At 55.1% G+C, this 25,105-nt stretch overlaps 10 protein-coding genes across 10 annotated transcripts; 5 read left to right on the top strand and 5 right to left on the bottom strand.

Annotated features, from left to right (window-relative positions):
* Positions 1 to 155: 155 nt before the first annotated feature.
* On the bottom strand, positions 156 to 1,249 carry MAF1 (RNA polymerase III-inhibiting protein maf1; the record flags this gene model as incomplete). Its single annotated transcript, XM_053194833.1, has 2 exons — positions 156 to 1,172; positions 1,244 to 1,249. 2 exons carry the CDS (start codon positions 1,247 to 1,249, stop codon positions 156 to 158), a joined length of 1,023 nt encoding a protein of 340 aa, XP_053047713.1.
* A 1,960-nt stretch (positions 1,250 to 3,209) lies between these two features.
* VAS2 (AP-1 adaptor complex sigma subunit Aps1) lies at positions 3,210 to 3,986 on the bottom strand (the record flags this gene model as incomplete). Its single annotated transcript, XM_053194834.1, has 5 exons — positions 3,210 to 3,239; positions 3,353 to 3,627; positions 3,690 to 3,807; positions 3,878 to 3,911; positions 3,976 to 3,986. 5 exons carry the CDS (start codon positions 3,984 to 3,986, stop codon positions 3,210 to 3,212), a joined length of 468 nt encoding a protein of 155 aa, XP_053047714.1.
* Positions 3,987 to 5,611: 1,625 nt separating this feature from the next.
* N0V96_004864 (uncharacterized protein) lies at positions 5,612 to 6,684 on the top strand (the record flags this gene model as incomplete). Its single annotated transcript, XM_053194835.1, has 2 exons — positions 5,612 to 5,637; positions 5,721 to 6,684. 2 exons carry the CDS (start codon positions 5,612 to 5,614, stop codon positions 6,682 to 6,684), a joined length of 990 nt encoding a protein of 329 aa, XP_053047715.1.
* A 247-nt stretch (positions 6,685 to 6,931) lies between these two features.
* Positions 6,932 to 8,066, bottom strand: rrp4 (Exosome complex component rrp4; the record flags this gene model as incomplete). The annotated part of the gene is made up of 3 exons (XM_065757250.1): positions 6,932 to 7,278; positions 7,457 to 7,761; positions 7,852 to 8,066. The coding sequence occupies 3 exons, from the start codon at positions 8,064 to 8,066 to the stop codon at positions 6,932 to 6,934; spliced, it is 867 nt and encodes a 288-aa protein (XP_065614019.1).
* Positions 8,067 to 8,826: 760 nt separating this feature from the next.
* Positions 8,827 to 9,211, bottom strand: N0V96_004862 (uncharacterized protein; the record flags this gene model as incomplete). The annotated part of the gene is made up of 2 exons (XM_053194837.1): positions 8,827 to 9,008; positions 9,097 to 9,211. The coding sequence occupies 2 exons, from the start codon at positions 9,209 to 9,211 to the stop codon at positions 8,827 to 8,829; spliced, it is 297 nt and encodes a 98-aa protein (XP_053047717.1).
* A 378-nt stretch (positions 9,212 to 9,589) lies between these two features.
* On the top strand, positions 9,590 to 11,386 carry N0V96_004861 (uncharacterized protein; the record flags this gene model as incomplete). Its single annotated transcript, XM_053194838.2, has 3 exons — positions 9,590 to 9,633; positions 9,729 to 10,148; positions 10,207 to 11,386. 3 exons carry the CDS (start codon positions 9,590 to 9,592, stop codon positions 11,384 to 11,386), a joined length of 1,644 nt encoding a protein of 547 aa, XP_053047718.2.
* Positions 11,387 to 12,402: 1,016 nt separating this feature from the next.
* On the top strand, positions 12,403 to 13,786 carry MCT1 ([acyl-carrier-protein] S-malonyltransferase; the record flags this gene model as incomplete). Its single annotated transcript, XM_065757249.1, has 2 exons — positions 12,403 to 12,583; positions 12,693 to 13,786. 2 exons carry the CDS (start codon positions 12,403 to 12,405, stop codon positions 13,784 to 13,786), a joined length of 1,275 nt encoding a protein of 424 aa, XP_065614018.1.
* Positions 13,787 to 14,377: 591 nt separating this feature from the next.
* N0V96_004859 (uncharacterized protein) lies at positions 14,378 to 15,197 on the top strand (the record flags this gene model as incomplete). Its single annotated transcript, XM_053194840.1, has 2 exons — positions 14,378 to 14,428; positions 14,607 to 15,197. The coding sequence occupies 2 exons, from the start codon at positions 14,378 to 14,380 to the stop codon at positions 15,195 to 15,197; spliced, it is 642 nt and encodes a 213-aa protein (XP_053047720.1).
* A 490-nt stretch (positions 15,198 to 15,687) lies between these two features.
* N0V96_004858 (uncharacterized protein) lies at positions 15,688 to 17,792 on the bottom strand (the record flags this gene model as incomplete). The annotated part of the gene is made up of 2 exons (XM_053194841.2): positions 15,688 to 16,679; positions 16,739 to 17,792. The coding sequence occupies 2 exons, from the start codon at positions 17,790 to 17,792 to the stop codon at positions 15,688 to 15,690; spliced, it is 2,046 nt and encodes a 681-aa protein (XP_053047721.1).
* Positions 17,793 to 19,282: 1,490 nt separating this feature from the next.
* On the top strand, positions 19,283 to 23,573 carry N0V96_004857 (uncharacterized protein; the record flags this gene model as incomplete). The annotated part of the gene is made up of 4 exons (XM_065757248.1): positions 19,283 to 19,624; positions 19,685 to 19,754; positions 19,807 to 23,217; positions 23,269 to 23,573. The coding sequence occupies 4 exons, from the start codon at positions 19,283 to 19,285 to the stop codon at positions 23,571 to 23,573; spliced, it is 4,128 nt and encodes a 1,375-aa protein (XP_065614017.1).
* Positions 23,574 to 25,105: the final 1,532 nt, after the last annotated feature.

The raw sequence follows: 25,105 nt of genomic DNA, 5'->3' as shown, positions 1-25,105 counted from the left end.
GCCGATAAGTGGTGTTGAATCAGTGACCCCATTTCGTCATCATGGCTCTGATAGCATCAGCTGATAAACTCAGACAAACGAGAGACCCATCCGCTCTCACAGCGATGAAACGGGGTAGCGAGAAGAGGTCATGCGCCAGTGTGGAGTGGCCCTCTTTAGATCTCCATGTGGGCCACGACATCCTCACTCATCCGCCGTACCGGGCTCTTCCGGTCAGACAGGCTCTCGTCGTCGTCCTCTTCGTCGTAGTAGAAGCGCTCCTCGGTGTAGTCATCATCAGAGAACGGGACCAAATCGCCATCGGCACCCCGATTCCAGAGGAAGCCGTCGCTTTGTTCTTCGTCATCTTCGTATGGTGCCACAACCTGGGCGTCGCGGTCTCCTAGCCAGTATTTGGCGCGCTTGTTGCCGGCCAGTGCATCAAACTGGGTACTCCGCGTCCGCTTAACGGAACCCGGAAGCGCCGGTTGCAGACGCGGTGATTGTGAGGATACGACCGGGACAACGCGCACATAGAGGTAGGCGACTCGCTTCAATGCGCGGTTGAAGAAGAAGTAGTGAGCAGCCCAGATTGCAGACTCATCTTCCTCGAAAGGGTCGACGTCCGGATTGTAACTGAAGACGGTGCATTCGTTAAGACGCATCTCCTTATCAATTTTGGACCAGCATTGTGGGCCCCACACCGGCTTGGTCTCCGAAGACGTGGCCTGCTCGACCGGCCGTGCCTCAACATGCGGTCTGACATTCTGCAGGATTGAGTCGAGATTTCCCATAACTCTTCGCAGATTTCTTTCTTTCTTGAAGTCACCTGGCCTCAGAACGTGCGAGAAATCGTAGTGTTGATGGCTCGCGTTCAATGTCGCAATCAGATAAGCGAATGTCCGGCGACTCGCGAGCTCTGATAAGGGGCCAAACGCGCTCGAGTGTGAGAACATTTGCATGTTGGGGGATGTTGCCAGCATGGCTTCGCGGTCTGGCGGTGACAGGCTTGCACCCAGTTTGAGGAGCGCGGCATGTTGTGAACTGAGGTCTTTGTCGATGTTCTTGTAAAGCTTCTTGTCGGAACCTGTGGATTTGGTCGTGTATAGGTCGCATCCGCCAGTCACGTTGCAATCCGGTGTGTTGAAGTTAAGAGCGCCAGTGACGGCGTCGAAATCTTGCAGTGGGAGATACTGCGAGCTGAGTTAGCAGGTGTCATGGACTGCTGCAAAGGAGCATGCCTGCTGCAGCAAGTTATGCGCACCTTCATCTTCGATGATTAGGTTCGGCCTGGGAGACCGAGGTGGAATGGAAGTTGGTAAGGATATATTCTGTATTGGCGCGCAATAGATGTGCAAATCGCGAGCGCTTCAACTATTGATCTGGCGATGCAGGGAGCTTATCGCCGGTATCGCGCCGTAATCAGGTTGTTGTGATGGAGCCGTTGGATTCCGGAGGTTAACGTGACTAAATGATGTCACAGGAGTTGGAAGTCGCGCCGGATCGGAATAGGGGTGACTGCGGGTATCGGAATAGCGGTGACTCGGAGTCGAGGATATGGTGAACTGAAAGCGAAGTCGACGCGATAAATCGCATGCAATGCGTCGCAGTGAATGATGGATGAATCGGTGTCAAGGCTGTTGTCTGTGTGTATCGATGGAAGCCGGAGCCTGCCTGCTTTAGATAAGGCAAGGAAGGACCGACTCGACCGTGTAGATCAATTTGGTTCTAATGGATGAACGGAGACTAGACGCGTTGCGCCTAGTAGGTGATCTGGTCGACAGACATTACTAAAAGACGGATGTTGTAGTGAGGCGTGTGTGTTGGAAGTTGAACGATGGTAGGGTGGTCGAAGCAGAGGGGTAAAAAAGGAAGGGAGGGATGGGGTGACGAAGGATGGGAGTTTAAGACGACCTGACGAAGCGGGAGTGAGCGGGAAGGGAGCTGGGCACCCGGTGCTGTCGCAGCTCTCGGCAGGTGCGAGGACTTGCCGGTGTGAGAGGTGACGCCTTCCTGGGTGCGTGGTGGTCTGCCACTCACCTCTCTGGTTGCGTGGTCCGTGGTGTGCTGGCCGCTGTCGGTTGCTGCTATTGTTGTTACTACTGCTGCTGTTGCTGCTGCTTGCTGGGTCCTGGCTCACGTCTCCGTCGTTCCCCGTACCCGCTGACAAGGCCCCCGCCCCGGTGCAGCAGGGTGAATGGATAGCTGCCGTGAGGTAAGGCAGTGTTAGGTGGTGGGCCAAGTTCCAAGATAGGAACAGATAATGAGGTGGGGCCAACGGGGAGTCTGTGACAAAGCATATCTTACGCTGTTCCAGCATGTCTGCTTTCTAGTGCTGGACTGCCGTATCGCATTGTGACCGCCTGCTTCGTTCTTGACACCGGATTCGCGGGTGTGGGGGAGACACCAGCTGGGAAGTCGGGGTCCAGTCCCTGTCTGTTCCCTGCTTGTTGGGGCCATTCGGGGGAAGGGCCCCCTTCGCGGCCTTCGGAAACCCACCCAGCAACTCTGTCCAATCCGCCTCGTATAGGGAGGCGGGGCGCAGCCGGTAATGTCCAAGCGAATGAAAGGGCGTCAAGAGGCCACGAGCGGCTACTCCAAGCCCGTCTCGCAATATGACTTCATACTGTCTCTGGGCAAAGAAGACTGGCGTTTGGTTGCGTATCGGAATGCTCGTCTATTTGTCAATTGTTACTTTTTTTTTCTGCCCCGTGGAATGCAGTGGTGCTCCATTGTCGTCGTCCCTCTTGGCCCCGTGCCCAGCTCATGAGTCGTTTCTGGGGAGGAAAACTCAAGATGGACTGACGTTGTGGATTCAACCAAGCAACAAGCAACGCTATCTCATGTTCTTCTCTTGATGTAGTAGAGGACGGTTTTCCGCCCTCAAAGATCTATGCACACAAAGGGCCACCCGGGGGGAGTTCCCGTCCATAACAGCGTCGGCGCATCGTTCCCTCATTGTCGCATATCGGCCTTCTGATTTCCGGCCTGCAGTGTATCCGAAAGCCATAACGGGTCATCAAAGGATGCCAACCTCTTTGAGAGACGATGTGATCTCTTCCGTTTCCTGCATACTCGGCAGAGCGCCCATTAGCCAACAGACTCATCAATGGCATGCCCTCCTTGCGGCTCGTGCAACACTTGTATAGATATCGTAGATTGGCTTCGAGGCTCGATTGATCCCGGGCTTCGCGTCTCAATCTAGCAGATAGGTACACATTGGAGGACGGTTACATGATCTTTGTAACCTCGTCCTCGACCTGATGGGGAGTAGGAAAATCGTCAGCTCAAGACTTCGCCAATGGCGCAGCTGCAGTTCGTCGTCTTGAAGGCAGGGAAACCAAGTAAACAGTAAAGCATCAACTCAACGTACCTCCATGTCCTCGAGCGAATCCTGCTGGGATATACACCGCAGCACGTTCTTTTTACTGCTTTCCTGCAGTTCTCCCGCCAATAATAACTCGTCCAAGATGTAATAGGCTTTCGTAAAGGAGAAGATGATATCTAGCTCGCAGACGTTGCCGTAGTACTTGTCCATCTGCTCGACGTAGCGGTGGATGATCTCAAGGGTAATCAGTTCGTTATCTTCTGACGCCGCTCCTGCGATAAAGAATAGCGACGCATATCTGCGGTAAACGATCTTGGAATCTGGCGGGGAAAAGTCAGTGGCTGTCGATGGGCGAAGTGGCCGGGTTGCGAGAGCGACTAACCCTTGTACTCGAGGAAGTTGCACATGCGGGTTCTACGGGCGAGGACCAGCTGAGAAACGTCCTTGACGATCTTGGCCTTTTCCTTGGGCGACAGGGTGGTGAACCATTTTGCGAGGCGCTGCAGGTAGATCGTGATCAGTAAGGGGCGGGGGGTTTCGAAGGGGGTTTGGGTAGCGATGGGTGCGTACCACTTTGCCCTGGCGCGAGAGGAGGATGAGGTATCTGGATTGAATTAGTCTTCTTGCCTTGATGCATTACCAGATGCGGCCGAGGGGTAATCACGTACTGGATAGCCATGATGATGCCTTCACATCACCACCAGAAGGTGGACGGAGAATGAGATGGAGATTCGATTGAGAGAAGCGTTGTGGACCTTGAGTTGACGTCGTGAGAAGTGTCCGGTGCTGTGGTGGTCGAGCAAATCAGACCGAGCGCTGGATTGCGGTTGGCGACGATATGCGGTCTGTGACGATACCCCTTGGTCACGTCAGGCTGATAGGCGCAAGGTGTCGAATTTGGCCGCAGGTGTACCTTGAGCTTGAGGCTGCGGTATCCTCAGGCAATTCCTAGCAGGCGACACCTGGTGACGGCGGGTTTGGAAAGCTTGAGGTGACGCCCGGGCCAGGGATCTTCTAGCTTACATAATAGGGTAGACAGCGAAGCACTGTGAGCGGGATTTGACAGTGGAAGAGCCGCTGTAAAAGCTCCGTCAACTTTGGCTGGAAAAGCCCGATATCTCGTCCGGATTGGCCAAGATACCTCTATCTTTGAGGTAGCAGACAATATCCATGTGTGTACGCCACCTGGACTGCCGTGCCGAACGGAACAAAGCCCGCTCTTTCACTGCTGTTGGCTTTGTGCGACTCGAGATTGAAGTCTTTGAATGCCGGTAATGGTGTGGTGATGGGATTGAATAAAACAGAGACATTGGACGAGCGATTCATGCCGACAACGGCGTCTCATAGGCCGTCGTCAGTGCTGCGGTCCTACGGAAGCCTGCGGAAGGTGCAGACAAATCACTACAGGCCGCTGACGCCATGGCCAAAACCCCCACCAAGTGCCACTGACCTGCCCCTCGGAGTCGCGCTCCTGCCGAATTTGCGGCGGGAGGAGGGGGGTAAATCGCGGGATGTGGTCGGTGCCCGGGTGGAAGCTGCGAGGCAGGAAACGCCGTTGCCGCAGGATCGAAGATGAGTGTGAAATCCACGGATACCTTGACACCTACTCAACCGACTCGATTCAGTCGGCACATTGAGACGGGCTTGAATGGAAATTGCTATTTCATTCCCGCCTTGTTGTTTGAATAAAGGCTAGCCCGGGCCTCCACCCTCTTCCCGCAAGCCTTCCCCCTCCACTGTCTACTACATATTCCACGAGATCTAAATTCACAACTCCACGGAGACGTGGAAAATAAACACCATCGTCGATCCACATCCGCCCGCGGGTCCCATCCTAGAAGAGTCTCGCGCGTACTTCTAGAACCCATCCCCGCCTACCACCGTCCCTTTCGCTGCATACACTGCATATCACGACTTCTCGTACCATAAATACAGATACAGACTGCTACCCCGTCTCATACGCCCTTTATCTCCGATTTTGGGGGTCTCGACACACACAAGCCGACATCCGCCTGCCGTGCGCCAACGATTAATAATTACCCCGTCTCACCTTTGAACCCAAGCGGACCGTACCTTTCCTTATCGGCCTCTCGACCTTATTCCGATTGTTAATCACCCCTCCAAAGTCTAAAAATCGACAGGCACCAAAAAAAAAGTTGCTGAAGACCGGAACACCCTCACTTCTACATTGCGCAATCAGGACCCTTGACGCCGCAATTTTTTCTCGACTACTAGTTCATTGCATCTGATCTTGAGCTCAAAATCGCGATACTTACCTTATCTATAACCATTGTCAATATCGCCATGACGAAACTCATTCTCTCTACTGGGTTTGTCATACCTTCCATTGATTCCCACCATAAAATCGTTCCTTGCGCTCTGATGCTGATTGGCGATCTTCCGTTGCATGCAGAAACATTGTGTCGGGCGGCCCCTCCATAATCCGCAAACCGGGAGCCTACAGGTCGAACCTTGAGCTCACCAACTCGCTGCGAAGTAACTTCCTCGCTGCCCAGCAGGATTACTCGCCTTACGAAGAGTCTTCTCCCATCGATGACGACGACGAACCCGTAAATGGCAACGGTTTGAACGGCCACTCCAATGGCTTCTCCCACAACTCGAATGGCCGCCGGCCTCGCATCGACGTGTGGACTGCCCGCGAGGACGATGCGCTCTACATCCCGCGGATAGATTGGTCCTACTCTGGACTGCAAGAAGAACCCGACAACTACGACGTTACCGTGAAGCTATTTTTCCTCCCCAATGCCGCTCCGCAAGACCGGGCCCAGTACGTCCAGGACGCCTTGAGCCTCGTGCGCAAGGAGCTGGGGGTCACGACGATCGATCTTCTTATCGCGTCCTTCCCAGGCATGTCATTCGAGGGCGACTGTGAATGGGAAGCCGACAAGCGCAATGCCTCTCAGGGCAACATTGACGAGGAGGCTGCGACGTGGACGGTTCTCGAAGATTTGTACAAGCGTGGGGAGGTCAAGGCCCTCGGCATCTCCGAGTTCGGCACTGAGAAGCTGGCCAAGTTTATCAAAAAGGTCAGCGTCCGGCCGGCCGTCGACCAGATCAACATCAAGGATTGCTGCAGCGTTCCCCCCACGCTGGTCAAGCTGGCCAAGACAGAGGGCGTCGAATTGCTCGTCCACACGGATTGCACCGACATTTTACCCAGAGGCACTCTCCGTGAGCTCCTCGGTCACGGGCTGCAGGGCGCTGGCGTCCTCGCCGACCCTGCCGAGGACCAGGAGGGTCTGGAAGGCGACCTTACACCTGAGTGGGTGGTCAAGTACACTGCCTTTGTCAAAGATCGGGGTGTCATTGAGAACAAGGGGTACTTTGCCGGCGCCGAGCTCGTCGAGACCTTTTAGTAGACGTTGTCTACCATGCTTTTGGCTACCTTCATGATTTATTTTTTTGATACCATGGCTGAACAATACGGCCTATAGATATATACTGCATAGCGTTTCTGATGTCTGGCGATCCAGGGTCTCTTTGACGGATTATACGAAGCCTCCTTCTTGGTATCTATTAGAGAACTTTTTTTTTTAAAGATATTTTTTCTGCACGATTTCGCCCATTTCTCTTTGACTTGTGTGCCACAGTATTTGTGAACGTCTATTCTCTTAGCAGAGCCTCAGCAAGCCTCTTCCCCCGCTCGCCCCCGAGGTAAATATCGTCCTCGATGCTCTCCAGGCCCATGTCCACGGCCACCTTGTACCCCCTGACGACCATGTCCTCGTCTACGCGCAGCCCGTTCTCCACCAGCGCCAGGATGACGCTCCGTATCCGCGCGACCTCACGCATCGTCTCGTCGTCGATCCTGTCGTTTTGGCTCGAGTAGACGTTTGCGCTGACGCTCTCCTCCATGCGGTTCAGCCCCACGCTCTCGGCGCCCGCGTCGCTCTCGACGTGCTTGCTGATCCAGATGAAGCCGTTGACGCCGAGCGTGACGTGCACTTTTGCTGCGCCGCGCGCCGCGTCCATGACCCACTGCTGCCTCTTTGCCCTCACCACGCCGCCGCCGCCTCCCGTGCCCGTAACGGCCACGAAGACGCCGTTGCGCAGCTTGCCGTACTTCAAAGAGCGCGTGTGCAGGGAGGCGGCGCCGTCCTGGTGGAGCTGCTGGACCTCTGCGACGACAAGGTCTCCCCTCGGCGAAGAAGGAGCGGATCTGGAGCTCGTCCGTGTCGGTGCGCTTGCGGAGGATGCCGCCGGGGAGGTTAATTGCCGAGATTTGGAGAATGGCGAGCTGGGAGGAGCCGACGTCGACGCGCCAGCGTTTGGCTTGGACCTCTACGATGCGGCCGACGACGAGGTCGCCTATCTCGGGGGTGTAGCGGGCGCGGAGGGGCCGGACGGAGAGGAGCTTGTTTGTGCGGGTTACGGTGCCTGCGACGGAGGAGACGATGTCTGTTGTGTTTTGGGTGATGTAGGTTCCGTGGCCTCTGTTTTTGCAGTGATGTCAGTAGTTGGGTTTCTCTTCTACACTTTCTTTCCACAGCTTCCTATGGATACAGTATGGGGGGACGACGAACCTCATCCACTGGGGGTCGTCAGTGATGATCTCACCCGGGGTGACGATCTCGTAGTTGTCGCCGCGGGAGCGTTTCGCGGGGCGCATGGAGATGTCGCCCTCAATGTCGGCGCCGCCATCTGAATCCGAATCCGAGTCTGCTGCACCTACTCCTGCGGCGGCATAGGGCTTGTGATGTGACGGCGTGCCGCGCGGGGCGAGGATTGTGATAGGCATGGCGAATTTGTGGTTTTACGGCGGGAAGGCCGCTGGGGCGCTCGAGAAACGGTTGGATTTTCGGTGTCGTATGATTCGGCTTGCTTGAGAGTACGGTTTGAGAGGGTTAGTTGCGTCGATTGCACTGTGGTATTTGCGGTGGTTGCTTTTTAGTGGATGTGGATGTGGTTGAGAAGGTTGCTTGCAAAGAATTTTTGGTGAAGCTTTGGAGGGGCAGTTTGGAGCGTTCAATCGGCGGGCGATGCTTGCCTGCACCTTCTATTTTTTTTTTTGACAGCACCACAACGACCATGAACACCACCGATAATCAGTACATTTATATGTCTAATTGCATAGTATCCTTTTTGTTTGGTTCATTAAACTTGTCGCCTCAATTACATGACAGTATTGTACAGTATTACAACAGTATTTGCAGCCAGTAACTGCTAGAGTTATCTCTAACAGCATCCGCCCAAAGATCATTAGGCCGCCCTCAACGGAAGCGATCAGTATCGTACCAGCCGTAAGGCCTGCATGGCTAAGGTATCTTAGCCAGACCCTTCTGTTACGAGCTGCCGCTACGAGTGTCTGCCGGGCCTGAGATCCGCTCGTCTGAGGCCGTCAGCAGAGTGGCGCCAAGCTTCGTCTGCCGGTATCATCGGCTCTCTCATGGCTATGAGGCCATCTGCCGCGGACGCGCCTGGCCTGATTGTTTGAGTTGCGATTTTTTTGCTCATTATCTCAATTCCTTCTTTTTTCATCCCTTTCATTCGTCCGTCTTCTATTTGAATAGCCTCCACAGGCCAAGGTAGGCTAGGCCTATGGAGATGCTGGCGACGCCCAGCTTGCGGCTTCCCATGCCGAACCTGGATCCCGACTTGAGAATCTCCGCGCGTTGCCTTTCGACGTGGCCCATGCCGGAGAGGTAGTTGTATGCTGCGAGACCGAGGAATGCGCCGCCTCCTATTTCGTTTTGGAAAAAGTCGCATCAGCATGGCTATCCTACTACTTTCCGATCCGCTGCAAGTCTTGGAGGAGAGTAGTGGCTTACCAATGACTCTGCACGAGGTGCAATCGTCGCCGCGGTCCTCACGCAGGAGCTGGTCGAGGCTTTCAGGCTTGTCGAGGGTGCCCACGGTGGGCATCTTGTCTCCTCCTCCGACCATGGCGGCGAATATGTCTGCAGTAAATAGCTCGGTTTTGAGGGGTCTTGAAGGTTTGGCTATCAAATGCTTTTTGCGACGAACGACGGGAAGCTCCTGACAATAGGAATGGAAGGCAATAGAGGCCCGGGGAGCTTGGTGCAGCGACAAGGGTATAGCACGCTTCTGATTGGCTGTATTGAGTTGTCCCCTTGCACTAACATTTAATTCCATCATCGAGCATGTGCGGCGCCGCCAAGCTACGCGGGGCCGGTCTGTCTGCGTGTGGTTCCCGGACGTGGGAGCTCCAGCGGCAGCCAGACACACTGACAGCAAGCAAACAACCTCCCACCCCCACCATCTCCGACAACCACGGCGCAGCCTCCGATGCCGACCTGAACGATGAACGGCGTTATTGAGGCGCTGCATATCTACGATGAGCACAAGTCAGTCTACAACATACCCATCACTGATCATCGTCATTATCCAGACTCGTCATTATCCAGACTCGTCATAGCTAACAAGACCTTACCCTCCACAGTCATGCCATCCTGTCGCACACGTACACCTCCCGCCCGCTGTCGGCGCAGCACCTCCTGCCCCTCTACCTAGAGCACCCGGCCCCGCGCCCGAACCTCGTCTACCTCGCCAACACGAACCCGCCGACGCTCGTCTTCAGCCTCAAGCACGCCAACCTGCTGTTCCTGGCCACCTCGTCCTCCGAGATCGAGCCCCTGCTCGTCCTCGAGTTCATCCACCGCATCGTCGACGTCTTTGAGGAGTTTCTAGGCGCCCCCTTGCTGGCGCACAAGATTGAGAGCAACTACGATGTCGTCGCGCAGCTTCTGAACGAGATGTGCGACGCCGGGACGATCAACACGACGGAGCCCAACGCGCTGAGGGATTTGGTTGAGGTTGAGGGATGGGTGGGCAAGCTTCTTGGCAGCATCACCTTGCCGGGGTAAGGGAGACACTTCGAATGCATATGATGAGAACTAGGTCTGACGGAGAACACGCAGGAAACCTGGCAACTTTAGCACGGGCTTCGCCAACCCGAATACGCCGTCCTTGATCGCCCAAAATACCCCGGCATTACCCTGGCGCAGGGCCAATGTGAGGCATACGTCCAACGAGATGTACGCTGACATCGTCGAGACTCTAACGGTCACTCTGGCACCCTCGGGGCGGCCACTGGCAGCATTCGCAAACGGAACGATAGCCTTCACATGTAAGGTGTCTGGTATGCCCGACATCGTCATGACATTAACGAGCCCCTCTGGAAAACATAACCTGGCCGGCTTCATGGATCTCCCAGTATTTCACCCCTGCGTCCGTCTGTCACGGTGGAAGGAACGACCCGGCGAACTCAGCTTTGTACCACCGGACGGCCGATTTATCTTGGCCAGTTACGAAGTCGACTTGCTACCATTCACAAACGGCAAGAGCGGCAGTTTAAGCGCCAACAATCTCAAGCTCCCTGTCAATATTGAGATGAAGACCGGGTTGGGCCTTACGGGCTCCGACTTTGAGGTGCGGTTACACGTCAATAAGGTGCTGGGAGCCGGTGGCCCCTCATCAGCAAGTCAGTACGGTAGAGGTGGCGGCGGTGGTGGAGGAGCAGGTCGAGGCTTCGGCGGCCCCCACCCGGGAACTCCATCATCGCCTCTGATGGAGGATCTGATAGTCACGGTGCCGCTGCCGGCAGAGGTTAGGAACTTGTCCGAGCTGCGGCCCAGCAAGGGAGACGCGACCTTCAATCCCAGCGAGAGGGTCCTCGAGTGGCACGTCCCCACCAAGGAGATATCTTCTGGCACGTCCTACTTTGGTCTTAGGTGTACTGTGGTGGGCCAGCTGCCGGACGAGGACGAGGACGAGCTCGACCCCAACGGGTTCGGGTTCGGCAAGGCGTACGGCTACGATGAGCAGCCGTACCAGAGCAGCAGTCCCACCCAGGCGAAGAAGACGGCCGACGGCGGAGACGACGAAAAGGATGCGAAGAAGGTGGCGCAGAATAAGATGCTGATGCCGAGTTCGGCGTCGGTGAGCTTCTCGGTCAAGGGGTGGTTACCGAGCGGGCTCAAGGTGGAGAGCATCATGATTGACCCGCGCAAGAGCAAAGGTCTGGGGGAGAACGTGAAGCCGTACAAGGGCGTCAAGTATTTGACGGTCAGCAAGGGCGGTGTAGAGACGCGGTGTTAGAAAGAAACGCGAAACGTGATAGCAAATATAAACTAATGAGAATTATTTTAGCTACTTTTATTCTTGGATAGTGCTTGGAGCAAAGTGTGGTTCACATGCTTTGGAGGGCCTCGGTTTCCACTCCGCCTAGTGGCAGACTAGTGATGCCAATTCGTTGCCGTCTGAGATTATCAAGCGGCGCCCATCAAAGCAAGCCAGGAGACGGGTCGAAGCCGCCCAAGAAGCCGTTTTCTTTTTTTTTTTTATCTCAAAACCTTGTCAGTTGTGACGGTTATAAGCCGAGGCGGTGACTCAATCTTCAGCGTGAGATCGCAGTGCAGCATCGGAATGACTCCCGTCGGCGGCAATTGACCCCCTGGCCCCCTGGGTGAGATCCAGCAAAAGCAGCCCCGCTCCCGGCGCAGCGGAACTGGAAACGCGCCTGTAAAAGAGCTGCCCAGGCTGTTGCCAATCGCGGGGTAGGTACCTTTACTCCAGTGTTTTCCTTCTCCAGCTCCCATTGAATCCTCGGCCTCGGGACATTCGGTTAGTGGCGGCCACTACCTAGGACCAACCGCCATCTCAACTGGCGTCATGGGCTCGATGGGCCGATTGCTCCATCTCAGTACTTTGTACCTCATCTGCGCACCACGTTCCTGAGAGTCTCTCTGCTCTCCGTTGTTTCCCCCAAACCCCAAGACCAAGACCAAGACCAAGACTACACACGGCCGCCGCGCGTGGGCTGTGCTTGCGTATGACACATTATCTTCCAACTCGGTCGCAAAAACCCGAGGACCTCCCCCTCGTTGACACCTCTAGTCTTTAATTCTCTTCCATACTTATTTCTGGAAGGTCTTTCCGTGGCGTCGAAGCTTTGTCACTTTCTCTTACGCTACGATACTCTGTTCTCCCGTCTAAACACCTACAGAGATACAGACACACACCACAGTGATTAACCGCTACTCCATGGTTGCGACCATCTAAGCTGCCCCAGCTCACAATTGGCTGGCGCCTTTGTCTTGTTTTCCCAACGGGCCATGACTGTAGCTCCCGGAGCTCACCACTCTCTCCGCCGTGGCGCCGCCGCCGTATGGGCCGATGGGCCCGGCTGCCTCGGTCGCAGGCGCACCGCGACGGGTAACGTAGCGTTCGGATCAAGTAGGCGGCATGTGTCTTCATCACAGGGGAAGAGGCCGCGGACGGCGCTCTTCTTTCCAGGTGCGTGCCTTACGATGAAGAGTCCCATGCGCTCGGAGGAGGGGGAGATCTGGAGCGCTATGAGAGGGAAACATTTCGAGGAGCTGACAAGTATGTGTGACTACCGCAGGTCAAGGAGTACAAAAGGTCGGCATGATAACACCATGGCTCGAAGCCTTCCCCCGAACCGCGAAACCCATCATCGAGGAGATCGACCACTACATGGGCTTCAAGCTCTCCGACGTCATCGCCGACGGGCCCAGCAAGCTGCTGACCAAGACGCCCAACGCGCAGCCGGCCATCATGGCGACCTCGATCCTGATCCTGCGCATCCTCGAGCGCGAGTTCGACTTTGACGTCGCGCGGCGCGTCGACGTGACGCTCGGCCACTCGCTGGGCGAGTTCGCCGCCCTTGTCGCGGGCGGCTACCTCGAGTTCGAGGACAGCCTGTACCTCGTCCGGAAGCGGGCCGAGGCCATGGCGGAGGCGACGCGCCGGGCCGTGGAGGAGTATGGCGGCGAGTACGGCATGGTGGCTATCGTCACGGAGCCCGAGTACCTGGGCCCGCTGATCGCGGCGATACACGACTTTGTGGGCCACTCGAGCGCCGGATCGAAAGAGGACAGCTCCGAGGACGTGCCGCCCATCGAGCAGGTGCTTATCGCCAACGTGAACAGCAAGAACCAGATCGTGCTGAGCGGGAATATCGAGCGTATCAAGACGCTGTCGACGCACGTGAGGCAGTTCTTGGGCCACGACCCGCGGGCGGTGCGGTTGAACAGCGACAGCCCCTTTCACAGCCCGCTGATGAAGCCCGCCGTCGGGGTGATGCAGAAGATATTGGCGAAAAAGAGCCGGGTGCGGGGCCGCGAGGCGGAGGATATTATTACCTTCCCCGGCCGGCTGCCGTGCATCAGCAACGTGAGCGCGCGGCCGTTTGAGAGCAGGGAGGACGTCAAGGACCTGCTGGCGCGTCAGTGTCTGGAGACGGTGCGTTGGTGGGACAGCATCAAGTACCTCGACCAGGAGGAGAAGGTGAGGCGGTGGATCGGCATCGGGCCGGGCAAGGTCGGGCGGAACCTCGTTGGCAAAGAGGTCGGGATGAGGGGCAAGGACTCGGTCAAGGGCGGTGGCGTGTGGGCGATTACGGACCCGAGTGAGATTGAGGAGATGTTGAGGGGGTTGGAGGAGACGGAAGGATTGTCTGACGAGGAGATTGAATGAGCGGGGGTTATTTCACGACGACGGCCCTCTGTCTGCTTCTTGGTGCAAAATTCGGGTTGGCTATCCCAAGGGCGCTTTCTTTTATCATGTCAACTTTTCTCGATGAGCGTGTCAGCTCATGAGAAGGAGGCCGGGCTTCTACGCCTTCGTTATGAACATTGGAGTAATGGTCTAGTTTGGCTTGGATGTAATACTATTCCTCTACTAAGGGAAAAACATTATGATTCCTTCTTGGCATCTTTGGAGAATTAGTTACCCTGCCTTGACGACATATAAATCACCACTTTTGCGAAGTTGACATGCCAGAAGCTATGAGCTTGTTGCTGATGCCAATGCGGGGCAGCGAGGAGGCCCCCCAAAAAGGCAATTAAGCTCAGGTCCCGTCCACACCAGCTATTTCCCAGTATCAGTATCCCGTACCTTACCCCAGCTCTCCGTTCTCCAAACCACATCACCAAACGGCCGAAACTCAACTTTTGACCGACCCGCAACACCACAATCGCATTCCACGCCTCGGCGCAGTGCCTCACCGAAAAAACAAACCCCCGAAACTTCAGGCGAACCAGAGGTACACAACCCAGGCCGCGCACAATGGCGACCGCGATCCCTTCCATAGCATGCATAGGCATCATCGGCCGCAACGTACGTCCTCCTCCTCCTCCTTCCCAACGGCCCCCCCTTCCGGGCGCAGACCACAATGAACCTTTGGTCCGCAGTCCGCTCTTTCAACCTCCCTACAACCAGAAGCATGATCTCGGCGCGCCCGCCCCAACACTAGACCGAAAGACCCCAAGGCTAACGCAGCAATCCAAAACTCCAGAACAACCCCCTCCACATCCAAATCTTCCCCTCCCACAACCCCTCAACAAACACCTTTGCGCCGATCCGCACGCCGCTGCAATTCTCCCTCCTCCTCTCCTCGACCCTAGATATCTTTGAGCTCCGCCATGGTAACAATAGTTCCTCTGGTGGTGGTGCTGCTGCGGCCCCCGCGGCGCCAGGGTCTACGGGGACAGGGCTCTCGGGCGAAGTAGGCCTCCTCCACGCCGTCGACGAACGGCTGGCCGCGTACGGGTGGGAGACCAACACGGGCGTCAAGATTGTCGTCGTCGTCGACATGCGCGGGCGGAGGGTCGCTGGCGGGACGCCTGGTGCCGGTGGTGCTGGTGCGGACACTACTACTGCTGGCGGCAAGGGCCGCGGCGCGGTTGGGTTACGGGAGCAGGAGTTGAGAGTCGTGTTCCGGGCTGTGCAGAGCGCGTATGTGCGGTTGTTGCAGAACCCGTTTTACGAGCCTGATGAGCATTCGCCTGTGAGCGGGCGTGGGGGGAGGGTGATTAAGAGTCGCAAGTTTGAGGGGGAGGTGAGGAGGATTGGGGAGAGTTGGACGCCTGGTGTTACGAATCTTTGAAGGGGGTTTTTTCGGGAGTGGTTGGTGTGGGTTTACAGTTGAAAAGGGGGGGGTGAAGAGTGGTTCATGGCCTTGTTCTTGGGTTCCTTGGAGTTTTGGGGCGTTTGATCATAGAAGATAGATGCATGTGTTCCGACGGTGTGATGTCAAGTATGGCTTTTTTCTTCTCTTTTCTAATTTGAGCACCGGGTGATACCGATACTGTAAGATATCTATCCATCATGAAGACTCAAAGGTCTCGACGTCGTCTAAGCGACGTATGCTAAATCCAGCACCGCCAAAATGCTATGCTATGCTCCGTGATGTTCTCTCAAATGCGATAAACTTTAAACTCCAGAAAAGTCCAGGGAGGCACGGAGGATATAGGGAGAATAGAGCAGGGTCATGCAACGGAACTTGTCTCCCATCTGCTCCCGATACCCCAGCTGCCCTCCATTCCTCATATACAAAGAAAAGCGACTAAAACCAAGCTCTAGAGACGTCCACTATCCTAAAGCGAAGAAGAAGACGAAGCTGACTTTTCCCGACGACGCTCGGCCTCCTCCAGAGCCGTCCACCTCTCAATGACGAGCTTATCCGTCCCAAACGGCTCGTCAACAGGCCTCGACGGACCCATGACTGCATCGCTCTGTCTCCGCGGCAGCAGCGGCTCGTCCCTCTTGGGCCTGGACGGCGCCGAATCTTCCCAGTGCCGCGCGGTGCGCGGGACGGGCGTCCACCACTCCAAGGTGTCGCCGCTGCTGCTGCCCCTGGCGTGCCACGCGGCGCTGCAGAGCTCCCATAGCCGGCTCGCGGCGCGGCGGTACGCGAAGCGCTCATCCTCGCCAATAAAACCAGCCGTGTTGCTAAAGTTGGGGCTCGTCGTGTTGCTGCTGCTGACATTGCCGGCGCGGCCGAAATCCGAGTCCTGGTCCGGATCATATTTCGAGGTCGGGGCGTCGGTGTCGTAGTAGGAGATGTTGGGGCGGAAGGGGGCCGCGGAGTCCTGGTAGACTTCAGCAATGGTCTCGGAGTAGATTGCGTCCGAGGAGACGACTTCCTCCCCGGATGCTGCCGCTGCTGCTGCCGCCTCTGCGGCGGCAGCCATTTCTGCTTGCGCAGCGCGGATGTCAGGGAAGAAGAGGTCATCGGGGCCGGTCTGGGCGCGGACGAAGAGCTTGCAGCGCGCTTCGTAGAGGGCGTCGAGGAGGGTGATGAAGCGTCTGGCCTCGTTCTTGTGGAGCGTGGTCATGGTGGGGACGTTGTCGATGATGAAGGTATGGTAGGTTGATGCCATGGTCACGTAGTCTGCCGGGCCAAAGGTCGCGACTAGGGCGTCAAAGTCCCAGTAGGCTACGCCGTCTCGTTGACGTGGGACGGGGATTGTGCGGCCATAGACTGTGAGGGTTGCCGGGCTCCAGGGTTGGGAGAGGAGGTCTGACAGCTCTGACGACCATTCCGAGGCCTCGGGGGTCAAGAAGTACTTTGCTGGTTTTGTTGTTTCTGTGGGTGTTTCTAGACTCGTTAGCGTCGTGTGGTTAAATCAGTGACTGGTAACCTACCTTCTTGAGAATCTGCATGTTCCGCCACAAGCCCCGTTCCCTCGATGGATATGGCATCAACAGCAATTTTCACTTCAGTCTCCCGGCGTCTCCAGTCAGTAGCTCCGTCCATGTGCCAGAAGTCACAGCGAGCCTTTAGCACTTCGAGAAAGGCGGCAAAGTCGTTCTGACTATGACGAGTTCCCCGTGAGCGAGCTCCCCCGAGGAAAAGACTCTTGAGGAACCCGTCGGAGGGAGGAACAGTGTACTCGATGCCAATGGCCTTTTGCAGTTCTTCGGGCACGCGGTTGGACGAAGCGATGAGTACGCCGCCGAGATGGAAAAAGGCGATGAACAAGTGGCTGAGAATCTTACTTGCGGCGCGATCAGGCAGCTGGAATTCGTCGAGAAACAGGATAGGAGACTCTTCCACGAGCTTCTTAGCCAGCCACAGCATGGCGTACTCCTTTTCGTTCCCGTCCAGCTCTGTGTGGGACTGGCGGAACTTTTCCAGCTGCGAAAACGTGTAGAGCATGAAGGTGTTGAAATGCCACCGACGTTTCCTCTCCGTCGGCAGTCCTTGTGCTAGGAGGTCAATCAACATTGACTTTCCCACACCAACCTCCCCGGAGAGGAAGAGACCTCTAGGTGAGTTGATTGTGATGGCGCCCTCCAGACTGGTCATGACTTGGACTAGGGCCATGGGATTCGTCTCCTTTGTGTCCGGCATGGCCTTGCGGGCGAGGTGTTTGAAGAGCGGGTTGTCCCAAATGGGGTGGCTCGGCATAGCCAGCGTCGCGGCGGCTTCTTCTGGGTCGCGGGCTTCTGGTATATCGGCAACTTGTTTGAGGCGCTCACGATAGTCCACTTCGGGAGCGTAGTCTTTGAGGCGGCCGTAGAGCTTTTGCAGGTGGATTGCTAGCCTGTGTTGGTCTTGGTCGGGTGATAAGACTTTGGTTGAGACCAGCGTTCTGTACTTGACGAGGGGATCGGTGATGGCCATGGCAGTCGAGTACCGCCGGATGGTGGAGGCCATCTTCCTTGCCTTTGGCATCCTCAGCGTGTGAGAAATCATGGTTGCCGTTGGTTGTCCAGAATCATAGAATATGAATTTGCTGCCAAGAGCGGTCTACCCTGCCTTCCCTGTCTTCAAAACACTCGCCTTCGAGCTCTATGTCTTGACGATCCGTGGTGAAGTTTATGCCCAGCTTTCGGTCTCACTCCCGAGAGCTCGCTTATGAACCGCACCCAAGGGCATGAACAGGACCGGTGGTAATCGTGTACTTCCACTTTGAAGCCACTTACGGTGTAGGACTCCAAGGGCTAGGGCCGCTCAACTGGACAATTCTGGTTTACTGGATAATGGGTCTCAAAACGGTAAATGTCTTGGATGAGACTTGATTCGCGGTCGAAAGAACAGGCAAGGCTCGGACAGAATAAAGAGACGACAGTTTCGTGAATAAGAGAGGCTATTGGCTATGCAAACTCACGAGGTCTTGCGGCCAATCATCGTAGTTGAATGTGTCTCGGGAGATGGCTCCGGGTCAAGAATGCAATGAGTTGCGGAAGATGAGTGAATAGAAGTGAATGGTGGGGTCGAGTTAGTTCGTCCAATAACTCTATGTGGACGTGATTTGGAAGTACGTCGCCTTGAAGAATAAGGTGTGTACCGAGGATCTGGAAGCAAACAAGTGCAAGTCACAGGTATCAACGACTCAGTCAAAGGAAAGGTAGTTGTTAGTGGGTATTTCTATCTACCTTAACACACACCAGAATCGTTATATCGATGTGTCCGCCGACCCTTCCCTAGGGCCGAGTGACGTTGTCGACTTAAGTTGGTTTCCAAGGCTCCACTTTCAGGGTCCTAAGTTATTTTGTTCTATCCAATGCATCGATTCAGCGGACTCCAAATCGATCGCGGAGTCGGCCAATGGGGGGCCTCTCCCATTTTGAGGTGCTGAAAGCAACGAACCCGCCTTGGTGCTTGCCTGCCCAACAGGACCTGAGCACGCTGAGCAAAAGCAGGTACGTACTGGGCGGGACACGAGGCAGGCATCTCCACTTTCCTTACCTAAGGTCAACTTCCATGTAAGTTGTACCTGTAGAGGGACCTGACCTCACTGCGTAGGTAGGTACACCCGTGCTGTCGTTGCCCCTTCCGCCGCCTCAGGTCGCACGCCGGCACACCTGCACACCTGCCCTGACCTGCTGCTCACCGGGGTCGTGGAGCCTGACACCACACTGCTAGTGGTCAGACAGGAGCTGCTGGCGCTGCTGGTCCGTGCTTGGCAGATGCAGCAACCTTGTGTTTTTTTTGCGAGACCCAATCGATGGATGCTTCGTCACTCTCACATATTTGCTAAATCCGCTCTGCCACTTGCGTCCACCGTTTCCGACCTCCGCTTTCCCTCACAAATTCAGAATACCTTAGGCCACAGAATCCATCCATCCTCGAAATGTTTTTCTGATTGACACCGGCCCATCCACGAACACCAGAACCATCACGGCAACGGCGACCACGACCCCCATCAACCACTTCGCGCCCGGTCGCTCGACAACATCACCATGTTTTCTCCCTCCACGAACGAGGGCGGTCCCGCCACCGCGACGCGAAGCAGAAGAAGGCAGCGACCGGCCAGTAACGAAAGCCTCGCACAGCAACCCAAAGCTAAGCGCCAGCGTCTGCCTCTTACCGAGCAGACCTTCGTGAATCCTGATGTGTCCGCGCCCACGGGCCCCGAGATGTACGAGGTCAAGTCCGACAAAGTTGCGACACTCGACAAACGCCAGGACGGCATCGAAAACCAGAACCCCATCACACCCACCCCGAGAAAAGAACTCAGCGTGCGCGCAAAGAAGCCAAAGGGAGGCGACAGACCAACCAAGGGCGATGGAAGTGTTGTTTTGGTACGCAAATACACGGTCGCATCGAACGCCCCCCTGGTTAGCTAACAAGATCCCCAACAGACGACGAACAACGCTTACACTGTAAGCAAATTGCCTGCATTGCCAGACCGTCTCCGCGCAGATGCTTCAGGTACGTAAAGTTTGCGTAATTGCCGTCCTTCGCATCTAATAGTCAAGTGAAGCCCAGCAACAGGCCGATATCTTCTCGAACCGCTACGCCCTCAGCCTCAGCCATACTCATGCGATCGTTTGGCCGTATACGGATCCCTCCCAATCCCCCGAGACATTCACATTCACCCTCCCGTATCCTTCAAAACATACTTCGGAACCTCTGCCATTGGGTTGTCTCGTCTCCCCATCGGCCTCATCAACAGAGCCCGGCCTGGTTGTTGTTATGCCCGTCAGCGGTAAGATCGCGTACTGGGAATCTATCACGAGCGCCGCGACTTTGGACTTCATGAAGAAACAGCGTAATGGCGTGGAAGGGTCGATATCAGGCATGTTTTCTGGCGAAAAGGTCATACAAATCACGAACGCCGAGTCCGCCGGATTCGTTCTGGCCTTTAGCAGTGGCCGACTAGCCTACATGAGCGTCCGAGACAGCCACGGTAGACCAACGATTTCAGTTCAATTCCTCCGAACAAATCTGGGTTCTACGGCGGGTGGAATTTTCGGTAGCATTCGTCACGCCTTGACGCAAACTGCTGGGCGCGGGGATATTGCTGCCGTTCGGGCAGAGCGCACTTCTCGAGTTGGCGAACGTAACGTCGTCGCAGCTACGTTGAAGGGCAGACTTCACGCCTGGAATGTACACCGCGGTGGACACCATGACACGATTGTGGAAGCAGACATGCAGGAGGAGATTATCCAAGCGATTCGCGACGTTGACCCCTCAGCTACCGACTTCCAGCCAGAGACGTTCGAGGTTGTCGACTTTGCTTTCGTTCCCAAGGGCTTGGATGCCAAGTATCGGGACATGAGCAGACTCAGCAACGCCATGGCTTCGGAAGATAAGAATCTGCAGCATCTCTTACTTCTCGCCAGCTTCACCAAGAAGAAAGAGTCGCATTACTCTTTGGTTGAGGTCATCCTCTCCCCGGCCTCCGCGCAAGTTGGCATGGTTCGTCCGATTTCCTCATACAAGGCGCGCTTCAACCCTGCGAACCCAGTACAGTCCACCAGGCCTCGCCTACATCTCCCCCGACCGGCCCTTGTAGCTTTCGTCGTTTTCGACAAGGCTGTAGTTGTGGCATCCATCGGCAACCCTCCCGAATCACCAGATGCTCAGCTCCAAGAGGATAACCACATTATTCCTCCCACTTACGAAGATGTCATCACTCTTTCGGACAACAATCAGTCAGAGATCTTAGGATCTGGTTTTGAAGAGCCTCAGACCGCTAATGCTGGTCATGAGGAGTCGAGAAGTCGCCAAAAGACGAAGAACCCGGCAGTTGTTCTCATGGTCCGCGGTACTGGTATCGTGCGACTCACAACAACAGACATAGACAGATTTGGCAGTGACCAGCCCCCCAAAGTCACGCCAAAGAGCAAGCTAGAGCAAGCTGTCTTTTTTGGGAACAAGCAAGATACCCCCTTGATTTTCGACGGAAGGAAAGGCGTGCAATTTTCGGATGAGGAGGTGTCTGAAGCTGCGTTACAACTCAGCCACGAGATCATGAGTTCAGCGACCTCGCACATTTCAAGTCTGCCCGCATCTTTAGAAGACAATCTCAGCACCCGCTGTCAGGCCCTCGATCGGTTGATGTCTCACCTCAAGACAACAAAGGTCAAGTTGGACCGTCGTACCCGCTGGCTTCTACTCTCGCATGCCGAGAAGATGATGGTGGCAACAGTTCTGTGGAAGCGTCACGAGGCTTTTACGAACGAGCGACCTGCCAGCGACAAGAAGGACCTGATTGCCGAGATTGTCGAGTTCATTCACCAGGATGAAAAGACGAACCCGAACCGCAGCGCAGGGGAAGTCGATCGCGTCAGGCACTGGTTCGTGCATGACGTTGGTAAGGTCGAGATCTTCATCGCGTGGGCCTATGAAGTGATCAAGTACATGTACAAAGACCACATCATGGACGATGCTAAAATCACTCGACTCATGTACGAGGCTCAGCAAGTCAATCTGGTTGCCCTCATGACAGCGCTAGAGTACCGACAAAAGAAGCTCTCGTTTTACGGACTCGAAGACGAAGAGCTGCAATTCGGCATCTTGCGCGACAATTACGACGGTCTCGCTGAACCCTGGACCGGATGTCACTACATTTGCAACAACTTGAAGCGGCTGCTTGAGCTGAGTCACACGTGGCTTGATCAATACTACCCTCCCAAGGAGAAGACCAAGGACAAGACGAAGCAGCCTGACCCCGCGCTCCTGGAGAAGATCAACTTGGAAATTGCCAATTTGAGCGATCTGTACCTCGTGTCATTGCTCGAGGCATCTCGATGGAATGCTGTACAACAAGACACAAAGGCGCAAAAGTGGTCAGAGCATCTCTCCAAGCTCTACGATTCGGACCGAAACGACAAGGTTCTCTCCCTTCTCCGCCTCGGCAAGTGGGATGAGAGTATCAACATCGCCGAGAAGCACCGGTGCTGGAGAGCACTGGCTTTAGCTATGATTGAACAGATCAACAGTCTCAGAAGTGAAGCGACAGTGTCAAGGTCACAAGTCGATGCTCGCGAACTCACTAAGCAAGCGGAGCTGAAAGAGAGGCAAATTGGTGTGTACTTTGACAAGTATGGCGAGGCCTTTGCGTTCCCCACGTACGACATTCTGCTCGACAATGCTGGTGTCCAGGCCGTATTGGACTTCAGTCACGACAACCATGGATACAGGACAAGCTTCCTACGCACCAAACCTGAACTCGCCAAGATTTCGTGGATCAACGACATCCAACGTGAGCGTGACATTGGGCATGCGGCGGAGACTCTTTTCGACCTTGGTATTACCCGTGAGCAGCAGGTCTGGAACAAGAAGATCGAACTTAGTCTCGGAAAGCTAGCTTTGCTAGCTGAATCTGAGAAGCCTGCCTCATCCGATCTCTTCGGCTTCAAGCAAGCCAACGTCGAGGTTGAGGGAACATCCGATGAGAAGATTGAGATCATCGACGACCAGCTTCATCTCATCAAGATCCAAGATCAGCTCTACGCCCAGATCTTCCCTTCTGTTCAGATGGCCGTAGATGAAAGCGCCGAGCTGCAACTCGCCATGGAAAATCACTGTCTTCACATCCCAAAGAAACAAAAGGCATTGATCCAAGTCTTCGAGAGCAGCATGAAAAGGCTCCTTAAGCACGAGGCTCTCGATGCCATGTCTCTCATTGACCTACTCACTCTCGTTCATCTACCGGGTGAGACGGCCGCCGACATTGATGATCCTTTCTATCTGGCTCTTGAGGCCGCTTCATTGGGACTCAAGGGCGAGGAGTCGAAGATGGCCAAGCGTTTGATCTGGAGACGCTGCTTCATCCGCGATGACTGGACTAAGCTCAACGACACGCAGTTGAAGGACGATTCGTTCGTTGGAGAGAAGTTGACCAGGACTACGCTCTTCAGTGCTTTCATTTCCTGCTACCAAAAACGTGGGTATCACCAATTCGCTCTCACGAAGCCAGTTGCTAACTACCAAACAGAGAGAATTGACGAGCCGTTCCAGCCAACGAGGCCTTCCGATGCGTTGGGAGCATTCGTGGACGACCTCGACAGCCGCTGGGCCAGCTGGGAGAAGTCTTACCGGGATAAGCTCCTGGATGCAATGAAGTGGGAGGACTCAGTTTTGCGCAAATACATTGACAAGGCACGTCTTGAGGAATGGACTCGCACGACGGCCGAGTCTGCCGAGATGTTAGTGGCGGATAGTGTGGATGAGGCTACTCGGGCTGCCACGGAGGACATTCCGGACCTGCAGACGAATGGTAAGGCGAATGGCCTGCATTAGGATGTGGAGGCATTTCGGCAACAAGACGGTGTTCTCTACTCGTCCGGATCCAGCATCTCGTCGAAGAACTCCAAGTTCGGCGCCGGGTGGGTGTCCTTGTTCTGAGTCTGAGTTCCAGGGAAAGAACGCAGTCACGCAGGATCCCTCACCGACGAGGATCATTTCTTTAGTACTGGGGACTTTTGGGAAGTCTGGTTCTAGGTGTAACTTTAACAGCTCTCGACGAGGCTGAGGCATTGGTGTTTTTGACTTTCCTTTTCATGAGCCTCAACAGATGTGCCACGGCACCAAGGCTCCTATTTATTCTTCTACACATCAATAACGAATTGGGAAAGGCATGGGAGAGGCGGGAACGTAAAAGAGAAAGAAGTTGATGCAGACAGACAGCACATGCTAGCAAGCAACACGACGAATCAGATTACAGATAAAAAAATACACGATTGGGGAGGGCCTGCCACTCTATTTCGAAATTTTGGTGTCTTCATCATGACTTGTGCAATGCTAGTGAATCGGTCTTTACCATGAAACTTTGGTTCGGCTGTGAGGTTTTTGAGAAGTTGCGGTTTTGTGACGCTAGCAAGTTTCGTGACGTTGTATCCTGATGATGGTTGTAAAACGAGAGATGGCGGGATCTGGATTCGACATTCGTGTCGGATAGAGCTCTCCTTGAGCATCGTAACAAAAACTACACATCATGTTTCAAAAGGTCCGTGGATTTTCAGGCTCGAAGAGATATCAGTCAATCTATTCAGTACTCTTCACTCTGTACGAGACCCATGGTTGCGTTTCCGCGATGATACCATCACTGTTATTCTTCACTATGATTATTTTCTTTCCTTTTTCCGTTCTGCTTTTCTTCGAAAGTAAACGTTTCACATATCCACCAACGTCGTCGTCAAACGTAAGTGCCTACCCTACGTATACATATAACTCCCACGACATATCGCGTGGTATATAAACTACACATTCGCCACTCGCTCGGCGCTCGGCGCCCTGCGCGCCCAATTTACATGGACAAAGGGTGCAACAAAGCAGCGGCGGCGGCGGCGGCGACGACGACGACGACACGCGCGGCGCGCGGCGCGCCCGCTTCTTCCCGTCAACTCTAGGTGATACTCTCCCGAGGTGGTTTCCTTTTCTTTCTCGTGTAACCGTGGAAGCACTGGGAAGCACTGGCCAAGCCAGCCGGGAGGAAGGTTTTGCCAAAAATTTCGAGCCTCGCCGATCCACGGCCTTGAAAGGTCTCCAAAGAAAGCGACGTACGGAGTCCTCCTACTCTGTACAAGGATCCTGATTTCCAAATTTAGAGCAACCTATCCACGACATCCACGGCGATCAATCCATAGGCATGTCAATCAACCACCTCACCTATTACAATCCTACCTAAGCGGCTTTTCTCCTTAGCAGCAAAAAGTTTAGAAGCATGTCCACCGGAGACAAAAGTCGAGACACAGACCTGGGCCGAGTTGGCTTCTGCGGCTCGCACTCGCAAATAGACTTGTGCCAAGATCTTGTTTGAGAAACGAAAAGGT

Source organism: Colletotrichum fioriniae, assembly GCF_027942845.1.
Source record: "Colletotrichum fioriniae strain IMI 355084 chromosome Unknown scaffold_5, whole genome shotgun sequence".
In the NCBI taxonomy this organism is placed as follows: Eukaryota; Fungi; Ascomycota; class Sordariomycetes; order Glomerellales; family Glomerellaceae; genus Colletotrichum; species Colletotrichum fioriniae.
The sequence above is the reverse complement of the archived record's forward strand: the minus strand, read 5'-3'. Positions and strand labels throughout refer to the sequence as shown.